This window comes from Plecotus auritus (assembly GCF_963455305.1).
Source record: "Plecotus auritus genome assembly, chromosome: 4".
NCBI classification, from domain to species: Eukaryota; Metazoa; Chordata; class Mammalia; order Chiroptera; family Vespertilionidae; genus Plecotus; species Plecotus auritus.
Window position 1 is genome coordinate 63,194,116 of NC_137775.1, and position 23,055 is coordinate 63,217,170.

At 38.7% G+C, this 23,055-nt stretch overlaps 1 protein-coding gene across 1 annotated transcript in view; it reads right to left on the reverse strand.

Annotated features, from left to right (window-relative positions):
* Positions 1–12,495: 12,495 nt before the first annotated feature.
* Positions 12,496–23,055, reverse strand: part of SH3BGRL2 (SH3 domain binding glutamate rich protein like 2) — a 71,546-nt gene continuing 60,986 nt past the window's right edge. The window contains exons 3-4 of the mRNA XM_080664069.1: positions 19,240–19,320; positions 12,496–15,524 (exon numbers count right to left, since the gene is read on the reverse strand). Of these exons, the coding sequence (XP_080520195.1) occupies positions 15,513–15,524; positions 19,240–19,320 (93 nt within the window). The 3' untranslated portion in view covers positions 12,496–15,512. The remainder of the gene's footprint in view (positions 15,525–19,239; positions 19,321–23,055) is intronic.

A 23,055-nucleotide genomic window follows, 5' to 3' on the forward strand; every position in this document is an offset into this window, starting at 1 on the left:
TACCTGGGTATTTCATCTGCACCTCAAACTTATAGTATACACTGGCAGCCTCATTGTCTTCCCCATTTTTGTCACCTACACCCATCAATCAAGCCAGAAAATGTGGGTGTCACCCTTTACTCCTCCCTTTTCCCACCAGCTAAAAAGACATCTCCATGGCCATGACCCTAGTTCAGGCTCTCTCATCTCTGAATTAACTTCTAATTGGTCTCTCAGCCTCAATTCTTTCCCACATCATCCTTCCCTACACCCCATCTTCTTCTCTCACTGCCAACTCTGTGATTTTCTAAACAGGCAAATATTATTCTTTGATACCCTTGCTTTACATCCTTTGACACCTTCTAATTTCTACAGCAGTGCTTCTCAAACCTCAACCTGACACTGAATCACTTGGGAGGTTATTAAACATGATTTTGCTGCTACTCCTTGAGTATCAGGAGTTCCAATTTTATGTCCAAATGTTAAACAGGGACCCCCTTACAGTCTGCTTCCTGCTTAACATTACAGCTGCATTTCCTGTCATTGCCCAAAGAACTCCTGTGATACCTGTCACTCCAAACCTTCACTTGCCTTCATCTAGAGACCCTCACAGTTTTCTAGCCACATGTCTCATAGCTTTTGTTAGTCAGTAAAATGAGCACCAGCTGGGGATTAGTCCATATTCAAAAGATAAAAATCAAATAAAATTTCCATAATAGCAGGGAAATACATGTGTTACAATATCTTTGTGCGAAATGGTTCAATAATATCACATTTGTTTCACATTTCTTAACAATTCACCTTTGAGTCTTTACCATGGTAATCTTTTTTGCTTAATGAAAATCTCACTAAAATTTTTATGAGGCCAGTGGTGAGAGAGCAGAGCTATATTAAGAGCCTTATGAAAAATATATGTATCTTTCTCTAGATATTGTCTTTTAATATCTTCGTTCTAGCTTTATAGCTCGTTTTTCTTTTATCATTAGGAGTGACTAATAAAGAGATAGATTAAAATGCATTTGGCTGTTTGACCAGGGTTGAACATAATTTCCTACACCTCTGGGAAGCAGTGTTTATGTGAGAGATCAACCCCCTCTTTTTTTTTAGCCCAGAATAGATAATATCATAGGAAGAACAATCCTCATAATGTAGTTGAGCCATTAGGTTCAGGCTCATCTCCTACTACTTCCAGCAAGACAATCCAACATCTTATTAATCATGGGAACTGCTGAGCTATTTTGCATATTTCTGTTCTTTCGCATATTCTATGTGCTCTGCTTACAACTCCTTTTCTCCCGTAGCTAACACCTCCTCCTCGTTCAGATTCAGGTCAAATGTTAACCTAAATTGATTGCCTCAGCTGAGCTGGCTCCTTACTGTTCCCTGCAATTACCACCATTTGTATTGCTTGAAAATCTTATTTATGTCCATGGCCCCATCCCCACCCACTCAGAGGCAGGAACCTTCTATCTCCTGTGCCTGGCTGACACAGTGTTGACTTATAAGGTGCTTCTGGCAGCAGAAGAATGCCCTCCTCCTCCCAAAGATGACCATGTCCTAAGCCCCTGAACCTGTGACTGTGTAGTTTTACATTGGCAAAAGGGACTTTGCAGATAGAATTAATGATGTTTACATTGGGAGTCTATCCTAGATCATTATCCGGGTGGGCCCAATGTAACCACAAGAATCCTTTTAAGAGGAAGGTAGAAGTGTCAGAGTCAGAGGAGATGTGAGGTGAAACCAGAGGCTGAGTGATGCAGCCTTGAGCTAAGGCATGCAGGCAGCCTCAGATGGAAAAGGCAAGGAAATGGATTTTTCTCCTAAAATCAACGGAAAGGACTGCATCCCTGCCAACAACTTGATTTTAGCCTAAGACCCATTTTGGACTTCGTTTTTTTAAAAAAAAAAAATTGTTAAGAGAAACATTGAGTTGTCGTTCTGCTTATGTATGCATTCGTTGGTTGATTCTTGTAGGTGCTCTGACAGGAGACATATCAGGATGATGTTCTAACCAGCTGTGCTACCCAGCCAGGGCCCCAATTTGGACTTCTGGCCTCCTGAATTCTAAGATATATTCATGTCATTTTAAGCCATTGAGTTCAGATAATTCATTACAGCAGCAAAAGGAAACTGATACAGCGCTCAATTAATGTTCTTTTACAGAATCCATGAACAGAAAATGCCTCTGGGCTCATTTTCTCTGTCCATGTATTTTTTCATTCTCCTCTTTCTCCTTGACCTGCATGGGAAGCTGCAGACGATGCTCTAAGACCTGGTCGAGGTACCTTTTATACCCACAGGTGTTTTGCCCCCTGCGTTCTGCTGGCCCAGCTGGGTCAGGCCTGGGAAGGGCTACCTACTATATCACTCCAGCAAAATGCAAAGGCATGCTCAATTAAATATTTTCTGTCACCTATTGGTGCAAGTCTCTGTGGTTGATACTGTGGGAAATTTTGTTTGGTCTATAGTTTACTATAAAATTCTCCAGAACTCCTTGAGAATGAGTACTGCAGAAAGGTACATTCAAACATAACACCTCTTGCCATCAGCTCCTGCTCTCTACCAGGTCTCCCCACTGTTCTTGGCTCCCCCTGGAAGACAGGACCACCTATCTCCATTGAGAACCCAGGTTTCCTGACCCACTTAAGTAACTTTTTAAAAATTATTTATTTTTTAATTTTTTGAAGTATTACAAATAGTAGTACATATGTCTCCTTTTTTTTTACCCCCATTGACCTCCCCCCGGCCTCCCCTTCCCCCTTAAGTAACTTGTTAAGAAATGCTTCAAAGATTCCCCTTCCATAGGCCTTCATTTCCAATTTAACCTGTGTAAATACACACTGAAAAAGACTTTTTTTAAAGAGGTAGATTTCCTTTACACAATTTTACAGGTTTCTAACTGCGATGCTTTAGTTAAAATGCAACACGAAGTCCTCTCTGTAATTTGTACTCAACTGTCAGGCCTCTAGATGTCGCCACCACCCAAGTCCTGATTTCAAAGGGTTCCTGGCTCTAGAAACACCTGCTAAGCATTTAGTGTTTGTTTGTATTTTTAAGACTATCTAGAAAATCTATCTATATATATAATATAGATTATATATAAATATATATTTTCACCCATGTTATATATACAATATATATTTTTTCATTCATATGTGCGTGTATAATCATCACAGAACATTGACATTTTCCTCTGCTCCATTCTAACTCTAGTTTTCTGTGCAAAATTCAAACTAAATGATGTAAATGATGATGTACCTAAATACTTTAAAATTTCATTTTTGTTGCATTTTCATAAAAGCACTGGACCATCCTAGATTTTGTTTGACTATCAGAATATTCATTAAGATGCACCCAGTTCCATTGACACACAAGCAAATGGTTTTCCTTGTACAACACTGTTCCAGTGTTTTCCCTTCCTCTAGATTTGTATATTTTTTGGAGGCTACTTGTGAGTTTATTTGGATTTCAAAGCAGGAGGAAGGCAGCAAACATCGAAGAGTGCCTGTAGAGTTCTGGAAACATTCTCAAGTTTACCAGTCAATAACGTTAGATTCTCCCCCATTCGGAAACTTGACAACTTATAAATGCAAACATATGGTATGTTGAATCTGAAATAAGAATGCCAAATGGGAATATTTAGAAGGGTTCAGAAAGGTTGAAACCCTGCTCTCCAGTACTGCTCTTTTCTGATTTTATAAAGTTCTCTATACTGTTAAATTGCCTTGATTTTAAAACATATGACAAACTTTTACAAAAAACATCAGTTCAGCTCTGGCCAGTGTGGCTCAGTTGACTGGGCATCACCCCATGCACTGAGAGGTGGCTGGTTAGGTTCCCTGTTAGGGCACCCCTTATGGGGCGTGCAGGAGGCAACCAATCCATGTTTCTCTTTCTCTCCCTCTCCCGCCCTCTCTCAAATCAATAAAAACATATTTTAAAAAATCACCAGTTCAGTTGTTCTTTTTCTTTATGCTAGAATCACCCCCTTTGTTCACGTGTCCTTATTTACACTGTGGCAACCACTTCTGCGGTTCTACGTGTCACCCTTTCCTGAGATTCTTGTTGTTGCTGACTTTGTAATTATTACATTTTATTTCTGATGGCAGCATTAGGTCTACTTAAATGGCATAACTGGAAAGAACATTCTCTTTAAGGACACCCTTTGCCTCTTTTCTAAAACCAAGATTTAGTAGAATTAAAAATTGAGGCAAGTCTCCATTAAGATGTATGTATATATGTGTACACACACAAGCAAAAACGAAAGCTTTCTGAATCTTACATTTAATATGTATACAGTCATTTTCCGACAGCTCTGAATAGAACCAAAGCTATTGTTAGGCAAGGAACTTTGACTACAATCAAGGTTATTGTGAGACATGAGAACATGCTGTGTTTCTATCCACCCACTTGCTCTACCCAAGAAAAATACCGAACAGCAGTTAGCTCATATTAAAGGCTCTATCTACTTACTGCTAAACTGGCAGAATTCTGTCAAGCTTCTAAAAGCAATTTGTATTGATTTCTGACTTTGGAGCTAAAATTAATTAGGGAAACCAGGAAGACCAGGATTTTCCTTTGAACAGAGAAGCAATCCCAGAGTTATATTAGTGACTAAATTGGATGTGCTAGTTAAGGTATTTGTTGTTTGTTTTTTAAATTGTGTACATAAAAGAATAAGAATCAAATTGAAAAAGTGAGTGGTTACATAATAAAAGTGAGTATCACATTTTGGTCTGCTTTCATTATATACCAACAGTGACGCTTCCACTGGGCTCTTGAAGAAATTAGAATGTTTAGTGAACTAATTAATACTTTTGTAAAATAGTAAATGACCCAAACCTCCCTGGCATATCTACTCACAGGTGAAAAAGCGTGGGCTTGTGGGGTAAGGGTAATTAATTCCAGGAACTAACACCAAGGTGACTACTGATTTACAGACACTGTGAAATCCACACCTTGGGACCTAAGAGTGAAAGGGGTGCAGAGGCTGCCTAGCCTAGGTCCTCACCACCACAGAAATCTCTGCACGTCGCTGTGGTGCCACCAACACTGCAAACTCCCATGGCAGAGCCACACTGGAAGTTCCTCTTACATTCCCAGCGCAGTTCAGAATGATGCGGGTGCTCTGAGTCTCTATGTGTTACTCTTGATTTTGTAAACATGTCTTAAGGGCACACAAAACCCTCAAATACTGATGAGAACATGGAAAAAAAATGGGCAAACCCAGCAGCAATAAGCCGAGAGGGCACTGCCGTGTCCTGGACTAGCCATCTTTCGAAGCTAATTACTTTCTCAGTAAAATTAATTTTTCTTTCACTTCAGGCTCACTAAAAAGTTAGTAAAGGAAGGATATCCGGCAGGACCATCTATCTCTCCATCTACTCCCCGCCCTCTCCCCGCTTAGTCACTAGCCACTGCGGAACGAGAGTCTGGGAGGCAGAGAATCGTTGAATCTAATTGGATCTGGCACCTACCATCTCCTAATAACCTTCTGCCTTGTCTTCCATTACAGGTAAGATCTTTTAGGGTGAGTGAATAGATCGGACTTTATAGAGATTATCTTTTCAAGTTTCTATTTGTTAAAAAAAAGATAAAGAACCAATAGTTAAGTCCTTTATAAAAGTATTGGGTTCTTGGTATTTATTGTTTTGGAATTAAACAGAAATTCTACTGCTAGGATAAGACCGATGCTCTAAAAATAGCTTGGTGCATAGCCTCTGAATAACTGATTACATGGAGTCATTTCTGGGAGCTTTAAATATATATTTTAACATCATGCTTTATCCTTTAAATAACATCTCAACAGCTTCATAAAACTGAGAACCACAAAGATGACTAGAACGAGCTTTGCATCTTCCTGCGACATTTACATTTGTGACAAGACACTTCACCAGCTTAGTTAACAACTGAGTTGCCAGCTCCCATAATGAAGTTTTGGATACTTGAAAGCAAGGCAATCAGCATTGTTTGCAAAGCCAATTTTCATTTAAATTACCTATACTCCACAGAACACTGATAATCCTTTTGCTCTTAATGAGCATGGCTAATTCCAGATGAGAAGTCACTAAGTCCTTGACCGCAGAGGGTGCTGGAGGAACAGTGTAGGAGGAAGAGGGCTCTGCTGTGGGGCTGCTGCACACTGGGCTTCCTGGTGGGTCTGATGGTGCTAAACCAGCCCCGCCCAGGACCCCAGCGAATGTCTCTGCCATACAGTGGACAGCAACTACCACTTCTCCACGGAGCCTGGCCTCCCTTCCAAGGCTGTCCTTCCTTGGGAATTCTTCCTCCATTCCAGGGGAAAATACAGTTTTCGTCTATCTCACAGTCTTTTACCGGAGCTTAATAAGTCTTTATATTTTTTTTTAAATATATTTCACTGATTTTTTACAGAGAGGAAGGGAGAGGGATAGAGAGTTAGAAACATTGATGACAGAGAAACATCTATCAGCTGCCTCCTGCACACCCCCTACTGAGGATGTGCCTGCAACGAAGTTACATGTCCTTGACCGGAATCAAACCTGGGACCCTTCAGTCCGCAGGCCGACGCTCTATCCACTGAGCCAAACCGGTCAGGGCAATAAGTCTTTATATATATTTAACTTCCTGTTTGTGTGTTCCTCTCCCTGTTGGTCACCGACTAATGCAACACATTTCACACTTAGCAACTGGTAACTGCTAGCAGAAAAGACAGAAAGATTCCAAGTTACTAGTAATACAATAAAAAAATATACTTTTCAATACATGGCCATGTAGTTAATTATCAAATAGACTATTGAACACATACCCAGGGGTGGGCAAACTTTTTGACTCGAGGGCCACAATGGGTTCTTAAATTGGACCGGAGGGCCGGAACAAAAGCATGGATGGAGTGTTTGTGTGAACTAATATAAATTCAAAGTAAAGGAGCAGAGGGGAGAGCAAGAGAATCGGATAGAACAGCCGTATCCGGCCCGCGGGCCGTAGTTTGCCCAAGGCTGTAATAGACCATGTATATCATTTGTGACATTTATATTTGTGATAAGACACTTCACCAGCTTAGTTAGGGTCTGCTTTTATATAACAAATCTGTTGTTGAAGTTAAAAGAGAAGATATAAGTAATTCCTCTTTCTTAATACAAAGCTGACCCAGACAAAATAGTATAAAATAAAAAGCACACACACACAAAAAAAAGCTTCTGAGATACTGAATAGTAAACATTTAGGCTCACAAAGAGCACTACTCTTTCATCAACATCATGCAAATGTAAATATCAACACCTGGTATCAACAAACAGAATTGTCTGAATACCAGCCCAGGTAAGACAGGGCTTATTGTTCACCAGGTAAAAGATACAAGCTGGGGTACAGGAAAAAGGACTTAATGGCACAGAATTCTTGGGCTTTGGTTGGACAGCTTATCTGGTGACTTCTGTGTCTACCACAGCCACACACAGGATGCTGTTCTGATCAGCAAAAAATCAGAATGTAAATTAACACAATATGTGTATTGAAAATACTACCCAATAAAAGGCCATCTTCAACAAGAATAACTAAAACAGGTTCGGTAATGATGAAAACAAATCTCCAACACTTCAAATCCATTCTCTACTAAAATGGCCCATTTTCAGGAAATGCTCTCTTTTGGTAGAAACCACTGCCACCCAAATTCCCCTATCATTTTGCCTGCTTATCTGTGTGATTCCAGTAGTACCTCTGCCCATCCTCACTGTGGATGAAACCGTTTAGTTTTGGGTTCCTGTAAAGCTGTCCCTAGAGAACTGGGTCACACTTCGAGGCCCCCTTGTCCCTAAATGAGTCCATGGCAAGGAAGTGGTTTCCTGCTGTTGCTCAGAAACTGTCCACAACCCAGAATGCTGTGGTCATTTTACCTGCGGAAGTAACTGCTAAAATTCTGCTTGCCCGGTCACCTTGTGACTAGGACGGAGAACCTGTCAGCACCCAGTTTCTCACCTATGACAGGGATACAGTATAATAATAAGTGTCTTTTAGGCATGGAAAACAGTACAGTAAGGGAGCTGCAGTCAGTGATTCCTTCTGGTTGCCAGTCTGGGGAGGAAAAATATCGCTGTTGTCAACACTTTTGCTACCCGCTGTACTAGTTGGTTAGGATGTGGCTAGCAGCAGATTACTTAAGAGTGGTTTACCACTAAAGACGGGAAGAGAGAAAGAAAAGGCTCAAGTCTGGTCTAGGATAACACAATCAGTGCCAAATTGCTGTGTGTTGTCCCCCCCCCCCCTCCCCGCCACCAGCTATCGATTTCAAAGTCATCTTTGAGCCTACCCGTGGGCTGAGAACCCAGAATCTGTATTTCAACCTAGTGATGTTATTAGTACATGACATGAAGTGGATTGGCAGGGAGAAAAATAAGATACAAGTATTATCCCAACTTAACAGATGGGATAATAACATCACTAAACTAAATCAAATTAATGTGGAAAATGTCTGTCTATAATTTATCTCAGACAAGTTGTTCCACCCATCCCCAAAGGCAAAATCCTACATAGGTGTGGTAGCTCATTAGAATGACAAATAATGAGCCCCAAAGCAACATGCAAAGTAGCTACGGAACAGATGGCTGGCTTCTCTGGGCTTGCAAGGGCTGTAGCACAATCACTCCCTTATTTCAGGGAAGGGTCTCAACAAAACAATCCCCCCAAATATTCTTTCACTTAACCCAGTAGTTACCATCAATTATTTTAATGATAAAACAAACACAGGTTTTCTCCAAAACCTGTTTTGCTAAGAAGAGTTGCAAAAAAGAAAATGGTTAAACACCCTGGCAGGGAAAGGAAGGCATTTTCCCTTAATACTCACATTCTGTTTCCATCTGTGGTGGTGAGATCAGAAAGAAACTTTTAAAAAGCAGATTATCCATATATTCTTATGAGCTCAAATGGGTTTTACAGACACAGAGAATTAGCATCTTAGGAAATCTAGGACAAAATCCCATTAATATTCATCACTGTTCTGCAGATTATAGATGGTATCTGTGTGGTTCATTAAATTCCCTCTTGAACGAAAGGAAAAACACAAAAATGCCACCATGACTTAGTTCACAGATGTGGGTCAATTCAACAGGGGACATCAACTTCATAAGACAATAAAGGAATAAGAAGCTGGTTGCATAGAGAGATGTCCCATATTACATACAAATGTAATATGGGGGACATCTCTCTATGCAACCAGCTTCTTATTCAATACACAAACATTATTCTTTATTCCAGGGAAAAAAGAACCCTCCCCCACTACAAAAATGCTTTAATATAGAGGGATGAAAAAGCAAAATGAGAAAAGCACTTAACTTGGCAAACAGTACTAGAAAATTATATTCTGAAAGATGTTCACATTTCCTTTGGTAATTACAAATGAAGGAAGGATATTTTGCCCAAACCCTACAAACCTTTAGAAGGTATTAATTCCTCCGTTGTAAACTTAGGTAAAGAGGCTGGTCCAGACCAGTACTGTCTAGTAGTACTATAATGCAAGCCATAGATGTAATTAAAACATTTTTCTAGTGGCCACATTAAAAGTTTAATATTTAACTTAACCCAATATATCCCTAAAACTATCATTAAAAATGTAATCAATATAAAAATTATTAGTGAGCTATTTTACATTCTTTTTTTCATACTAACTCTTCAAAATCTGGAATATATCTTTACACTCATAGCACATCCCAAATTTAACTAGGCAATTTCAAGGGCTTAATAGTTCTACGTGGCTTGTTGGGACCATTGCTGCGTAGCACTGTGCTATACTATAGCTTTCATTTCTATAACAATCATAAATATTTGCACTAGAGTTTTTTTCAGTGGGAAGTTCGGTTACAGTGAATCTCATTATAGGACCAAAAATGATGTATATTTTGAGTGTGGAGTACATTTTATAGTACCTATAAAAAGGTCTATATATTTGTGTAATTCATTATAAGCATTTTTAGTTGATATACTTTCAAATGCCAGGGTCTTTGGTCTATTAAAAATGCTGTCCTCTGTTTAGCAAGGAGCCTCAGAAGATAAGACTGCATTGTATTTTCTTGTTCTTTTACTAACCAATCCGTTTACATGCAGGAAAACCTGCTACTGCCACAACTCACTGGCTTATATTCACATGATGCTGGTCCTTCTTATTCTGCTTAACGATTATTTAATGATGAGTATAGGTCTAGTACAATTTCCTATGACTTAAATAAGTGGTTTTTAAAATGTTCTTTTACCTATAATATCATTTTGGCCTACTGATGTAAGCCTGTTATGTGTTGACATACTAAGAAAATGTGCATATGTAAACAGGCAGTCTATATAAAGATTTCCTTCTGGTGAAATTCTGTAGCAGAAAACCAAATTATGACATTCATTTCCTTCTGAATAACTGGAATTGATGAGCCTTAAAATGGCTTCAAAGAAGAAAAACTTCTGGAGTGTACAGGTTTCCAAAGTACATCTCCTGGCTGATAATGCTGACAAGCTGAAAATTAGCACACAATAAACACACAATATATGCATTTAACTTTATTTTCCCCAAATAGAATAAAGTTTCATATGCTTTTCATACTTCTGGAAATGGCTTCAGAAAATTTTTCTACTCTGAATATAGGTTCTCTTTAATAGTTAAGTAAGTATTAACTGATAAGAGATTTAAGTGTAAAGCATTTTTAAAAATTAATACTTAACATAAGATAATAGGAAAAAGGTGAAAGACTTGGAAGAGGGATTTCCAAAATGAAATAAGAATTCCCATAATAAAAATGTTCAACTTACTAGTAATCAAATATATGCAAATTAAATCACAATGAGTTATCATTTTGTACTCAGGTTGGCAAAAATTTGAGTCTGATGATCCCACAAGTTGGTGAGGATCTAGATAACTGGAAATTCTAGTATACCAGTGGGAATGTAAGTTCATACCACTGCTTTGAAAAACAATTTGGCCTTATCTATTAAAGTTTATGATGTGCTGTATTATATGACACAGCAATCCTATTCAAGGTATACATCCACTCTTGTGTGTGTGGACCAGAAATCACATAAAAATGTTCATAACAACATTTCCTTTTTCTGTTTAAAAGAAAGATGCAGTTCAAATCCAGCAACAGAAGAGAAAAACTGTGATACAGTCATACAATGAAATGAAACGTAAACAGTGAAAAGCAGCAAACTAGGGTACTTGTTTCAAGATGATAATGCCCAAATGAGCAAAAAAGGAAGTGAGAAAAGAGGAATTTCATTTCTTTTATTATTACTTAAGGACACATACATGGAGGTAAAATGATAAAGGACAGAAAGACTATGATAACACAGAGTTCAGAAGGGCTCCACCATCAAATTGGGACGGGATAGGGGCAGAGAAGATCTCACGGTGCTTGAAAGGAAAGGCAATAGCTGCTGGCAGGCATATAGGGGTTTCTTTGTTACTCTTTACATTTTAGTGAGTACTTACATATTTTCTATGTGTGTGTAGGCATATATGTTCCACTGCATGTATGAAATAATTTTAAATCAGAGTGGCTGTAACAAACATAGGCAAAGATTACACATCATGTTTCAGATGATGTCCATCACCTGGAGTGCAACTCCCTCACCTCAACTCTGTCATTCACCACTGGGCTGTAGCTGCAGCTTCTGTTCCTCTGTTTCTCTCATCCTTGAGGGTGGAGACTGCCCTGCTTACACAGTACCATAACATTCTGAGGCCTCCACGCCTGCTGATCGAAAGGATGACTAAACTAACCTGACCTGCATTTCTAGAAGAACTAGGAAAACTTTAAAAGTCAGGGTTACAAGAGGGTGGCTTATTTGGCTTCATGATTTAGCACATTCTGCAAACGTACAGCCTGTTCTCTTTTATCTCCTCCTTCCCCCTCCCTCTGTCTTGGTGTTTAAGGTTTGAAATAGTTTGGTGATGAGATCAGCTTTAAACACTGCCTTCAGAAATGCTTTCTTCTGCTTTCAGAGGTGGCTGCATGGGGGCGGGGGGGGGGGGGGGGGGCGGGCCTCTATTAAAGGTGGCAGCTACACTGTACTTGTTTTCTATCTCCAATTAGAGGAACAAATCCACCTGTCAGGGGCTTCAGTGTACTCAGGAAACCAATCCTCTGTTAAACCAACCAAGGGACCAAGTGGGTTTAATGCCATCCTTGGTCCCTGTTGCTGTCTGAGATGATTCTGTGGTCACCTCCCATCTCTCTCTCTCTTTCTCTTTCTCTCTCTCTCTCTCTCTCTCTCTCTCTCTCTCTTTCTCTTTCTCTCTCTCTCTCTCTCTCTCTCTCTCTCTCTCTCTCTCTCTCTCTCTCTCTCACACACACACACACACACACACACACACACCAGCATGTGCATCTCCTCAAATGGTCAAATGGTATGTCTACATTTTTATAACTAATCTGCAGATATGGGGCTCATGGATGAGAGTGGAAACCCAGCATCCTAACTAAACAGGAAGGTTTCAACCAAACACTGAACTAACATTAGAAAAGGTGTAAGAAGGGGAACAAACACTCCATTTTCAGAATATGTGTTTTCTGGAATTTATTCCTTTTTAATGTTGAATATAAAATCTGAGATTTCACCAATGCCTTTAGAGACAAATGCATACAAATTGAAATCTAAAAATAACAATTATGCAGATCAAAGTGGCCCTGACACTTAAGAAAAGCTGCTAAATGAAAAGCATTTCTAGGAAAAACAAATCTCTCTGTAGCAAAATCAAATTTTAAAAAACCAAAACAAACAAACAAAAAAGAGACTTTGGTACCTTTCAATAACAGGAAAAAATAGATTTAGTTATATAAATCCATGTAATACAAAAACATCTACGTGGGAATGTTGAATAAATCTATAAAACAGAAACAAATCTAAAATATATTAAAGTCTGAGAAAAAAAAAATCTTCCTTTTCTGCTCTTTGATTTTTAAGAGAACACCAGAATTTGGAGAAAAAAACACAAATTTTTCCCCAACAAAATTTCCTTGTGGTCTGCATATACCGCATATACCTAGCAGGATGGCACTGTGTATTTTATCTAATTTTAAAATGGCATACTTGGATTTCTGGCAGCATATTTCCTTTGTCCCAATAAGCCTCCTACAGGAAATAAAAATTCTGTCTTGAAATGCCCTTGATATTACCTCTATGCCTGCAGTCCCACCCACTTCTTTCCTAGGCTTTTAAGACTGTGATTATCTAAATTGAAAGTCAGCTAGTTAAAGAAGGGAACATGAAAACCATTCCATGTTTGAAATTCAGCTGGTAAAATAGTACAAGTAAGGACCCAGTATTCTCTGAAGACAGTGTGGTTCCACAGGGCAATCCCTCAGTACTCTGCAGAGCCTGGGTACTGCGGTACTGCGTTAACACCACACAGTGTGCTTCTAGCTCAAACATAACAAGTACAGCCGAGGCTGGTCTCTCTTATTTCTTTGCTGACCAAAAAAGAAGAAGAGAAAAGATAGGGTGAGGAGTAGATGATGTGTAACTGTGATAGTAATTTAGCACTACTATTCATCCAGTCTGTTTAGAAGAATTGCACTGGGCCTACAATAGCCATAATAATTCAAAATTTTTAAGACAAATCTGAGTACCTTTCCCTGTCTAGCAAGTACTGTATTGACCCTATAACCCCAGAATTTAACTTACAAAGTCTGAATCTTAACAAGTTGGTTTTTGGTGCTCACTGGCAAGAGTAGACAACATAAATTAGATCACTGCAACATTAAAAAAATTTTAATTGCTGTAGCTTAAAAATAAATTCTAAGTCTTATCAGAAGACTCGCATACTCAAACACAATATCCAGTTTAAAAAAAAAAAAATCCTGGATAGTCTCTGGGATTTATCATATGGATTTGACCTGGACCTTCTTTAATGCCAACTAAGCAGTAATACCTATGATTTCACAACAGCTTTCCTTGGAGAGAAAAGTCGTGTTTGTGTTCCAGTCTAGCAGAAATCTGTGGCATGCTTTTCTTCTGATTGCAGTCCTGGGCTACAAATCTGTCTAGGATTTTAGTTTTTGAATTCAACGAGTCCACATTTAGCAAGTTGGAGGGTGAGAGAACATATGTAATAGGGCTTTAATTCTTCTGTTCTTTCAATTTCTTATAAATACCCTGCTCAGAATCCAAATGGAAGGTCCAGCATCAGGATGCTGAGAATAGCAGAATATTCTAGGTAGCCTGCTGGTAATATGTCCTATTCAAGACTCTTCCCATGTTTGGCAACTAAAAACTCTAAAAAATGTAAGCAGGGACAAGGATGTAAGAAAGTAGCCTCTGCCCTAATAAAATAGACATGTTTAGTGTTTATCAGCATCCTCTCCAAAGGGAGTAAAGATTTTGCATGCCAAGTACAATTCAGATTTATCCCCAACAGCCCCTTTTTCTCATATATGCTGCTCTGGAAACTCACTGAGCTCGTATCTGGAATGAGAACATGTATTTACATTACTCTGAAAAATCTGAGACTGTGCATTGGCCAGAAATATGAACTAGCAAAGTTAACCAAGGGAAAGTAAGGCAGAAAAAAATTGTGCAGCAATATTAGCATCTTTTAATATGCCTTATCAAGGGTTCACAAAATATATCCAACCAAGATCTTCCTTTCTCAAAAAAATATAATCCCTTCACAAAATAGAATAAGCAGCTGTTAGTCAGGGTAGCTCCATTTAAAAATATATGTGCACTTATGTATAAGTTGCTAGAGCTGAAAATGCCTTCAAATATGAGTCAAGTACTTTTCCTATAAATTTACTATCTAATTAGTGCACCTCTTAAAATATACTTTTAAACAGTTTTATGCATTTAGGTGAAAATTTCCTCTTGCAAGAGATAAAGAAGCATCTATTTTCCAAAATAGCAATTATTTTCATCCATGTAATTTGATTCTGATCACACATAGTTGCAACAGTGATTTTTGGAAACATCTGTGGGTGCTTAGAGGATTTATGGGGGTAAGAGTTTACATTACCAAAAGGAGCCTAGAACATCCAACTTTTTCGGTAGGTGTTATTACAATGCTCTGAAAGTGACTTTTGTGATTTTGCAGCGAAAATCTTAATTCCTTTGTCAACCAACATTTCTTTTTTTTCTTTCTTTCTGATCCGAAGACTCTAATATCCTGGCAGACTAATTTAAGGATACAACCCAGGCAGCTTAAAGAGAAGAAGGTCTGAGCAATAGTGGCATCAACTACAACCTAGGACAGATCCAACATTTTCTCTCTGATGGTGCCACTCACTTATCTTTTAGTCTTTAAGGAAGCACACCTGTAACAGGTTATAGTACCTCCAGGTGAGTGAGGCAACTGCAGGCAATTCTGAAAATAAGAAAAAACCCACCACAGTTCTGATTTGGTTTAAAGTGATCATGCAATCCCATTATACCCATGTCTTCCAAGAACACCTTTTCCAAATGCAAGCAGGGTTACTGATGATGCATGTGGCTTTTGTCACAGTGATGCATTAGGTAAGCAGGTGTGCGCTGAGTACCAGGGGGGCGCTCCAAAATGCATCTCCATCATCTTCCACTTGTCTTCTCTACGGTTCTGCCTATTTATTAATAATAATTAAAAACAGCCAGTTATTACACTGTGTTGACAACAAAATTCATCCAGACAGTAATATTTTAAATACCAGGAACAGAGATGTTGGGAATCACAATAAATCACCCCCACATGATTGATAAGAACAAATCCTGAGTTTCAGGATAAGAGGCCAGATTTAAATCTCACACACCTGACCTGCCAAATATAAAAGTGACAAGAAAGCCATGTTTCAACAACTGCCAAGACTCCTCTCAGAGGTACTGTTCCATTCACACCTGGGTGAACAGGGTGTGTGTGGCTCACGTCCCTTGGGGGGCTGTGGAGAGTGGCCCATGGTGAAGAACAGCACTGCATGGCCATGCCTCTTGGTAAATAGCTGCTGCCCCAATGCCCCGGAGGGCTCCATGCTTCAACCACCAGATACTTGGCATGGAGAGCCTCCGCCCTGCTCCAGCTCTGGTTGGTCAGTGCCCGGGGTCTACCATTTGTTATCACCCTGGAAAGGCATCGATCTCTGAAAACAGAAACGTCTTCAGTCCCTGCTGTGAGTCTACTAAAATAACAAACTTGATGGGCCAAACACTGCTGGCTCCAGCCAGTCAGAGAAGAAAGTGGGTTTCCCCAGGGTTTCCATGACTTTCAACTTCTCCAGAAGAGTGGGAATCTGTTATTTTAAATATTAACAACTCATTTAAATTCTTTTAAGTCTTATGCAGACAAACACATCCTAAAGGCCACCACTGTGGACCTCCACCTTCCTCTGCCTCCCACCTCGCCTACTTTTGAGAGCTGCCAGAGTCCACACTGCACCTGTGCCTTTTGAGCCATAAATGTTCTTTTCCTACCATCCCTCTTCTGTCTCCTCACTGTGTAAGAGCAATTACAGATGCTAATGGTGCCAGTCTATACTCCCTGGCAGGCTTTCTAGGCCTGTAGAGAGGGTAGGGAAGGAGATGAGAAAAGGGGATACCAGCTTTTACTGCATTACACCTGTGAATGCTCTCAGGCCTTGGAGTATAGACCAGGGGTGGGCAAACATTTTGACTCGAGGGCCACAATGGGTTCTTAAACTGGACCGGAGGGCCGGAACAAAAGCATGGATGGAGTGTTTGTGTGAACTAATATAAATTCAAAGTAAAGGAGCGGAGGGGAGAGCAAGAGAACCGGATAGAACAGCCGGATCTGGCCCGCGGGCCGTAGTTTGCCCACGGCTGGTATAGACAGTATAATGAATTACCACCAAGGTAAAATATAAGTAAGTAGAAAGGAGGGAAATGCTGAACTGCTCTTAAAGATACTCCTATTTCTCTCCAATGAAGATGAATGGAGTATGAATTGTTAATAACCCTTCTGGCCCCAAATGGTTCACGTCACCCTGGCCAGTGTGGCTTAGTTCGTTGGAACAGCATCCCATACAACAAAAAAGATGTGGGTTCAATTCTCTGTCAGGGCACAGATCCAGGTTGCAGATTCAATCCCTGGTCAGGGCTTGTATGGGAGGCAACGGATTGATGTTTCTCTCTTATATCAGTGTTTCCCTCTCTCTCTCTCTCCCTCTCTCTAAATACCAAACTCTGGACCATGGGCTTCCACTCTGGTCCCATGTGCTCCTGCTCAGGCACCTGAAAATGGTGGGCTGAATGGGTGGGGATGCCCCGAGCCCTCACTCCTTTGGAATGGTCTGCTGAAATCAAGTAAACGTCAATGGTATCAAGACCAACTTTAATACTATGACCACAAGTCATGTGAGAATGCTTCTTTTATCACAGGTTTCTTGAGAAATTTTTGAGAGAATAAATATTTTTGAAGAGTAGAACAGTCAGGCTAAAGAGTGCCTAACGAATCCAAATCTTCAGGGAAAATAAGAGCAAGGAAGGCAAGCACACATTATTTTTTTAAAATAAATATATCATTTAAAAATATATTTTATTGATTTTTTACAGAGAGGAAGGGAGGAGGATAGAGAGTTAGAAACATCGATGAGAGAGAAACATCAATCAGGTGCCTCCTGCACACTCCCTACTGGGTATGTGCCCCCAACCAAGGTACATGCCCTTGACAACCGGAATCGAACCTGGGACCCTTGTGTCCGCAGGCCGACGCTCTATCCACTGAGCCAAACCAGTTAGGGCCAGTATTTTTTTAAAAAAGGCTTTTGCATGGACAGTGATGTCCATTGGATTTATGCATCCATTAGATTATTCCTACCCTAGTTTTTTCCAGTTCTTTGAAGATACATCTGGATTGTTCAACATCCTTGGATGAAACAGGTTATAAAATACTAGTTTTTCTAACAAGTATTCCAATGTTCCACTTTTATAAAAATAGTCTTAAAAACCTTTTAATATTATATGTGTGGGTTTTGCCTCTGTTTAAAATATGTGCAGGGAAACCACCCACAACCATCTGTGGACTTACTGATGCAAAAACAAAGAAAGATTTCCCATCAGCTATAAACTACAAGTGCTGGTGTATAATTTATATTATTGATAGTCGCTGCCTTCCTCCCACAGGTGTTCCAGAAATGGTGCAAATCCTAGGAAGCCTCAAAAGACCTATTACTTACAGACATCAAAGTCGCCAATAATGTATTTCTATTTCAATTCAGTGTTAAAAATGACACTTTAGAACTCAGTCTCATTGAAATACACTAAAAACCTAAATTGCTAGGTATATAAAAATTACAAGGAAATACACCAAAAATGTTAATTTGGTAATCTCTAGATGGTGGGATAATAGTGGATTTTTATTTTCTATCCAACACATTTTTGTACGTTCCCAATTTTTCTAAATGAGTCTAAGCTACTTTCATAATCAGAATAAAACCAGTGTCACCCTGGCAGTGTGGCTCAGTTTGTTGGAACAGCATCCCATACACCAAAAAGGTTGTGGGTTCAATTCTCAGTCAGGGCATATATCCAGGTTGCAGGTTCAATCCCTGGTCAGGGTTTGTATGGGAGGCAACGGATTGATGTTTCTCTCTTATATGATGTTTCCCTCTCTTCTCTTTCTCCTCTCTCTAAATATCAATAAAATAATATTTAAAAAAACCATTGTCTTTAAAAGGGGAAATAACAATCAAATTATTACCTTATTTAATAAGGAAATGCTATTTTTTATTTTGAAAGTGAACCCATGTGTTTCACAAAGTTGTGATAATATACATCATTTCTACACCTAAATATTTAAAAACTTGAGCCTTTTGTTCTCTAAAAGACATATGACACAATAAAGCAGCTTTAAAAACATTTTGATTAGTTTAAGAATTGTAGGGTTTTTTCAAGGTTGACTACTTGTTAATGCAGACCATCTCTCTTTTAAATTAAATGAATTAAATGTGTAAAAGACCTTGAAAATATGGCTTTGATGCTGCAATTTAAAAAAATAAAGTATTGTAAGCTTGCACTTTAAAATAGAAAGTACCTACTACTTTTTGCTATCTTAAATTCTTCTTGGAAGAAGGGGAAATAAATTATAAATAAATTAAATTATAAATAAAAAACAAACTAATATATAGAAATAATTGAAAACTGAAAAGAAAAAAAATACTAGGCTTCTTTTTGTGTTTTTACACTGGGCAGTCTCTAATTATGCATTTGAACAAGTGAAAGCTAAATATTTAGGGTATATATGTATTCCTCTAACACTTTCAATTTCAATTGAGAACAATTAAGAACAATTGAAGAAAAATGAATTTTAAAATGCAAAGATTTACCTACCTTTGATGCCAACCGTGATTTCAGGCCTAAGAATGAAAAGACTGTGTTGCTTTCCTTTGATTCAAAGAAACTGTCATAATCCTAGAAAAAAAAGGGGGGGGGAATAAACAAAAGCAAACAATTATCTTTGTATTTGGTGCTTTTGGCATTTTTTTTTTTTTTTTTTTTTTTTTAGAGAGACTGCTTTCTTCCTTTTTTTTTTTTTTTTTTAAAAATGTTTTTATTGATTTTAGAGAGAAAGAAAGGGAGAGATAGAAAAACATCAATTAGCTGCTAACTGGGGATTGAGCCCACAACCTGGACATGTGCCCTGACTGGCACTGAACTGGTGACCTTTCAGTGCACAGGGAAATGCTCAATTGATCAACTAAGCCACACTGACCGGGGCTTGACAAATTCTTTGTAATTAAAAAAAACTTCTTCCCTTTATTGATTTTTAGAGAGAGAGGAATGGGAAGGGATAGAGGGATCAAAACATAGATGAGAGAAAAACATCATTCATCAGCTGCCAGCCTGCACTCCATCTGCTGGGGACCACGTCTACAACCCGGGCATGTGCCCTGACTGGGGATCGGGAATCTAACCAGTGACCTCTGGAGTCCTGGATCAATGCTCAACTGCTGAGCCACACCAGCCCACCCAGGCCCACAAACTCTTCATAAAAATAAAAAATGTACCATTGCTCCATCCAGGTCAGGGAAGGGCTATATAAATCTACTAATTTGCCCTGCTTTAGCCTAAAAATTTATTTGAGTATGATGATAAATGTAACAAGTTTTAATCCCTTTCCTTTGTGGGCCAAACTAACATTTATTTGTGTGAAGCCACTGTGACCTAAGACTTAATTCTAGCACTTCAATATGGAAGGCTGCCTCCCAATTCTACTCTCGATAGGCTGTTATCTAGGGCTTTTAAAAAACATATCACTGGGTGAACAGAAACCTGTAAAGGTCTCCATGTGTCAATGTGAGTGCTTCTATTCTGCCTTTGAAGTTGCCCACATTCTTAAAGAATGTGTCTTCAGAGAGAATAAAAAGATCAAGTAAAAACTAGAGAAAACTATATTCTCTATGACATTTACCTTTGCCTCAGAAGCTGAATCATTTTTCTCTTCCTACTTTCACGAAAGAAACCATTAAGGAATTTTGGTCAATAAATTCTTCCATTGTTTCTTTTCAAAAGTTTGCTTATGTAATACTTTACAGTTTCTAAGTTGATATAAAGCAGTTTTAAAATTTGGTAGAAGTCCCTTTTGATAACTTTAAGCAGACAAGGATCAGAATCATTTTTAGGCATTCCCTTTGTGGGAGGCGCCTTATGATCAGTCCACATTTAATCTCTACCACCGCCCACCAGGTAGGAGACTGGCTCAGAGAAGGAAAAAAAAATGTTGCCCAAGTTTGACAGCTAATACAAGAGAGAGCTGAGATTTGGGCCCAATCCCACTGATGTTGTAACTGATGTGTTTTGTACTCTATGAAGCTTCTTACCCAAGAAGGAACCAAGTGTGGGGCACTCTGTATATGAGTCACTGAACCCTAATGATCCACTGCTAAGCGGAACCAGTGGCATCACAGATACTTTTGAAACCTATCTAAGCATCTAAATGAGAGTCGATGACTTGTGGAGATCTGCTTCTTGCAAAGCATACCTCAGTTGATGAAAAATCTGAATTATTTGACTCCATGTAGAGACTCTCTTGTACAAATGTTTCAGCAGGGTGAGGTTAGAGTTGAGTTTCAAAATGTTAAGTTTGAGAAATTATACTAGATACCCAAGTGAAGACTATTAACGAAGCAGTGACTCTACAGTATTACAGATTCTGTAGAATTTTATGAAAAATTTTACAATTTTTATAAGAAAACTATGTCACAAATAATGCAGATCTACATTTGATGTGGAATTTAGGCAAAATACCATGAACTGAAAATGTTACAAATATTCTTTAAGATATTTCCAAACAGTTGAGTGACACTTCACTGGGTTCAAGAAATAATCCTGTTCGATTTATATAGTGTGTCCCCCCAAAATATATACACACTTCTGCAGAAATGAATAACGTTTTTTGTCAATGCTTGTTTTCAAACTGATGACCTTCTGGTCCAGGCACTGCTGATAATTCGAAGCAATGGAATCACAAACATCAAGAATCATTTCATCCAGTATTTGTGTGCCCTCAATCTGTCAACTGTTGCTGGTTTTGTACCATAAACTTTATCTGTTATGTATCCCCATAAAAACGTCTAGTGGATAAATTTTCTTTGTTCAAAGCTTAGCCTGGCTTCACCCATTATTTCAAATCAGTTAAACGTGAAAAGGAGTGAAAATTAAGTGAGTTATCAGCTGTTGAAGTGAGTATACTTTTTTGGGGAGACACCCTTTGAGTAATTATAAAGGCAGTGTTCGTGTTTGAACTGCATTTTCAAACTTCCAGTAGCATTTTAGGATGAATTTCCTTTGTTCAAAGCCTAGTCTGGCTGAAAAGAAAGAAACATCAATTGAGCTATCAGTTGTTAAAGTGTGTATACATGTTTTTGGGACACCTTGTATATTCTCTAGCTGATCATTTGTTGCTTATATTTAATGTGGTAACAAGAGGGAGACGGCTAAACTACAGCCAGATTTATCTCATCCTTTTAGATATCCACCATACGAAAACTGGTGTATTTGTTCCTCCTCCTACCATATTTGGCCACTATTCAGTCTAAATTCTTCCCTAGAGAATATCATTTAGTCATAGCCCTAATTAAAGTCACATCTTTAGCTCTGATTTCTCCTCTCAATTCTGGTTCTATATAATCACTAATTCTTCACAGACTCTTAAAACATAAGGGATTTACATCACAATTCATGATCTTCCTGCCACACCACAAGATGGGCCTCTAAGAAAATGGCACCACCATCTAATGGGCTCTACCACATCTGAAATCAAGGTACCACAAGACTCCTCCCTTTCCTCCGCTAACAACTATCTTATATCTTCCTTCAACCTCTCCATTTTGACATCCATCTCATCACCCTAATCTAAGCTAGATTTCTGCAGTAGCACCTCAATTTATCAACCCTTCTCCAATATAACCTATTTCTACCCCATCATTCTCAGGTGAAGACAAGACTGCTCTTTTTAAAATGAGACAATAACCATGTTGCCCTCTTCTTAAATTCTTTCCTTCAAAGCTTCTCATTGCTCTGACAATTCGGATTAAAATTCTTAACATGGCTTAGAAGGCACTATGTGGCCCGGCTCTGACTTAGTCAAGACTGAGGAGAAGGGAGGTCTTGTATATTTCCATGTCCAACAACTACCTAGTTCACAGATTTTGTATGGTACATATGCTCTGTGAACTGTATATGTGGTGTCCTGCGGTCTCCTCAGTTATATGATCTTGATCAACTCATTTAACCTCCTCACACTATTACTTCCTTTCTGCATCAGAACTAGCAAAGTCCCTTGAAGCCTCATAATTCTATGAAATGATGGAGCATTCAGCGGAGTTGCTTTTAAATGGGCTGTTAGTTGTGTCTAGGTGTAAAGTCACCCAAATATTCTGGTTACTAAAGGTATCTATTTGAAAATTTTACCTCTCTCTGATTTAACTGAACAGGAAAAGGAAGAGACAATAGTGGGAGAGAAAACATTAGGATTAGTGACTCAGTCATCAAAATGCTATCCCTGTTTTGAATTTTGAAAGGCCTTTTTACCTTTCTACTTGATTAATAATCTGATGGTCAGTGTGAAATGCAGGAATGAAAAAACTAATAAGGTAAGAAATAAAAAATGAGAGAGAATGCCTGACTCAATCTCTATAAATGTAG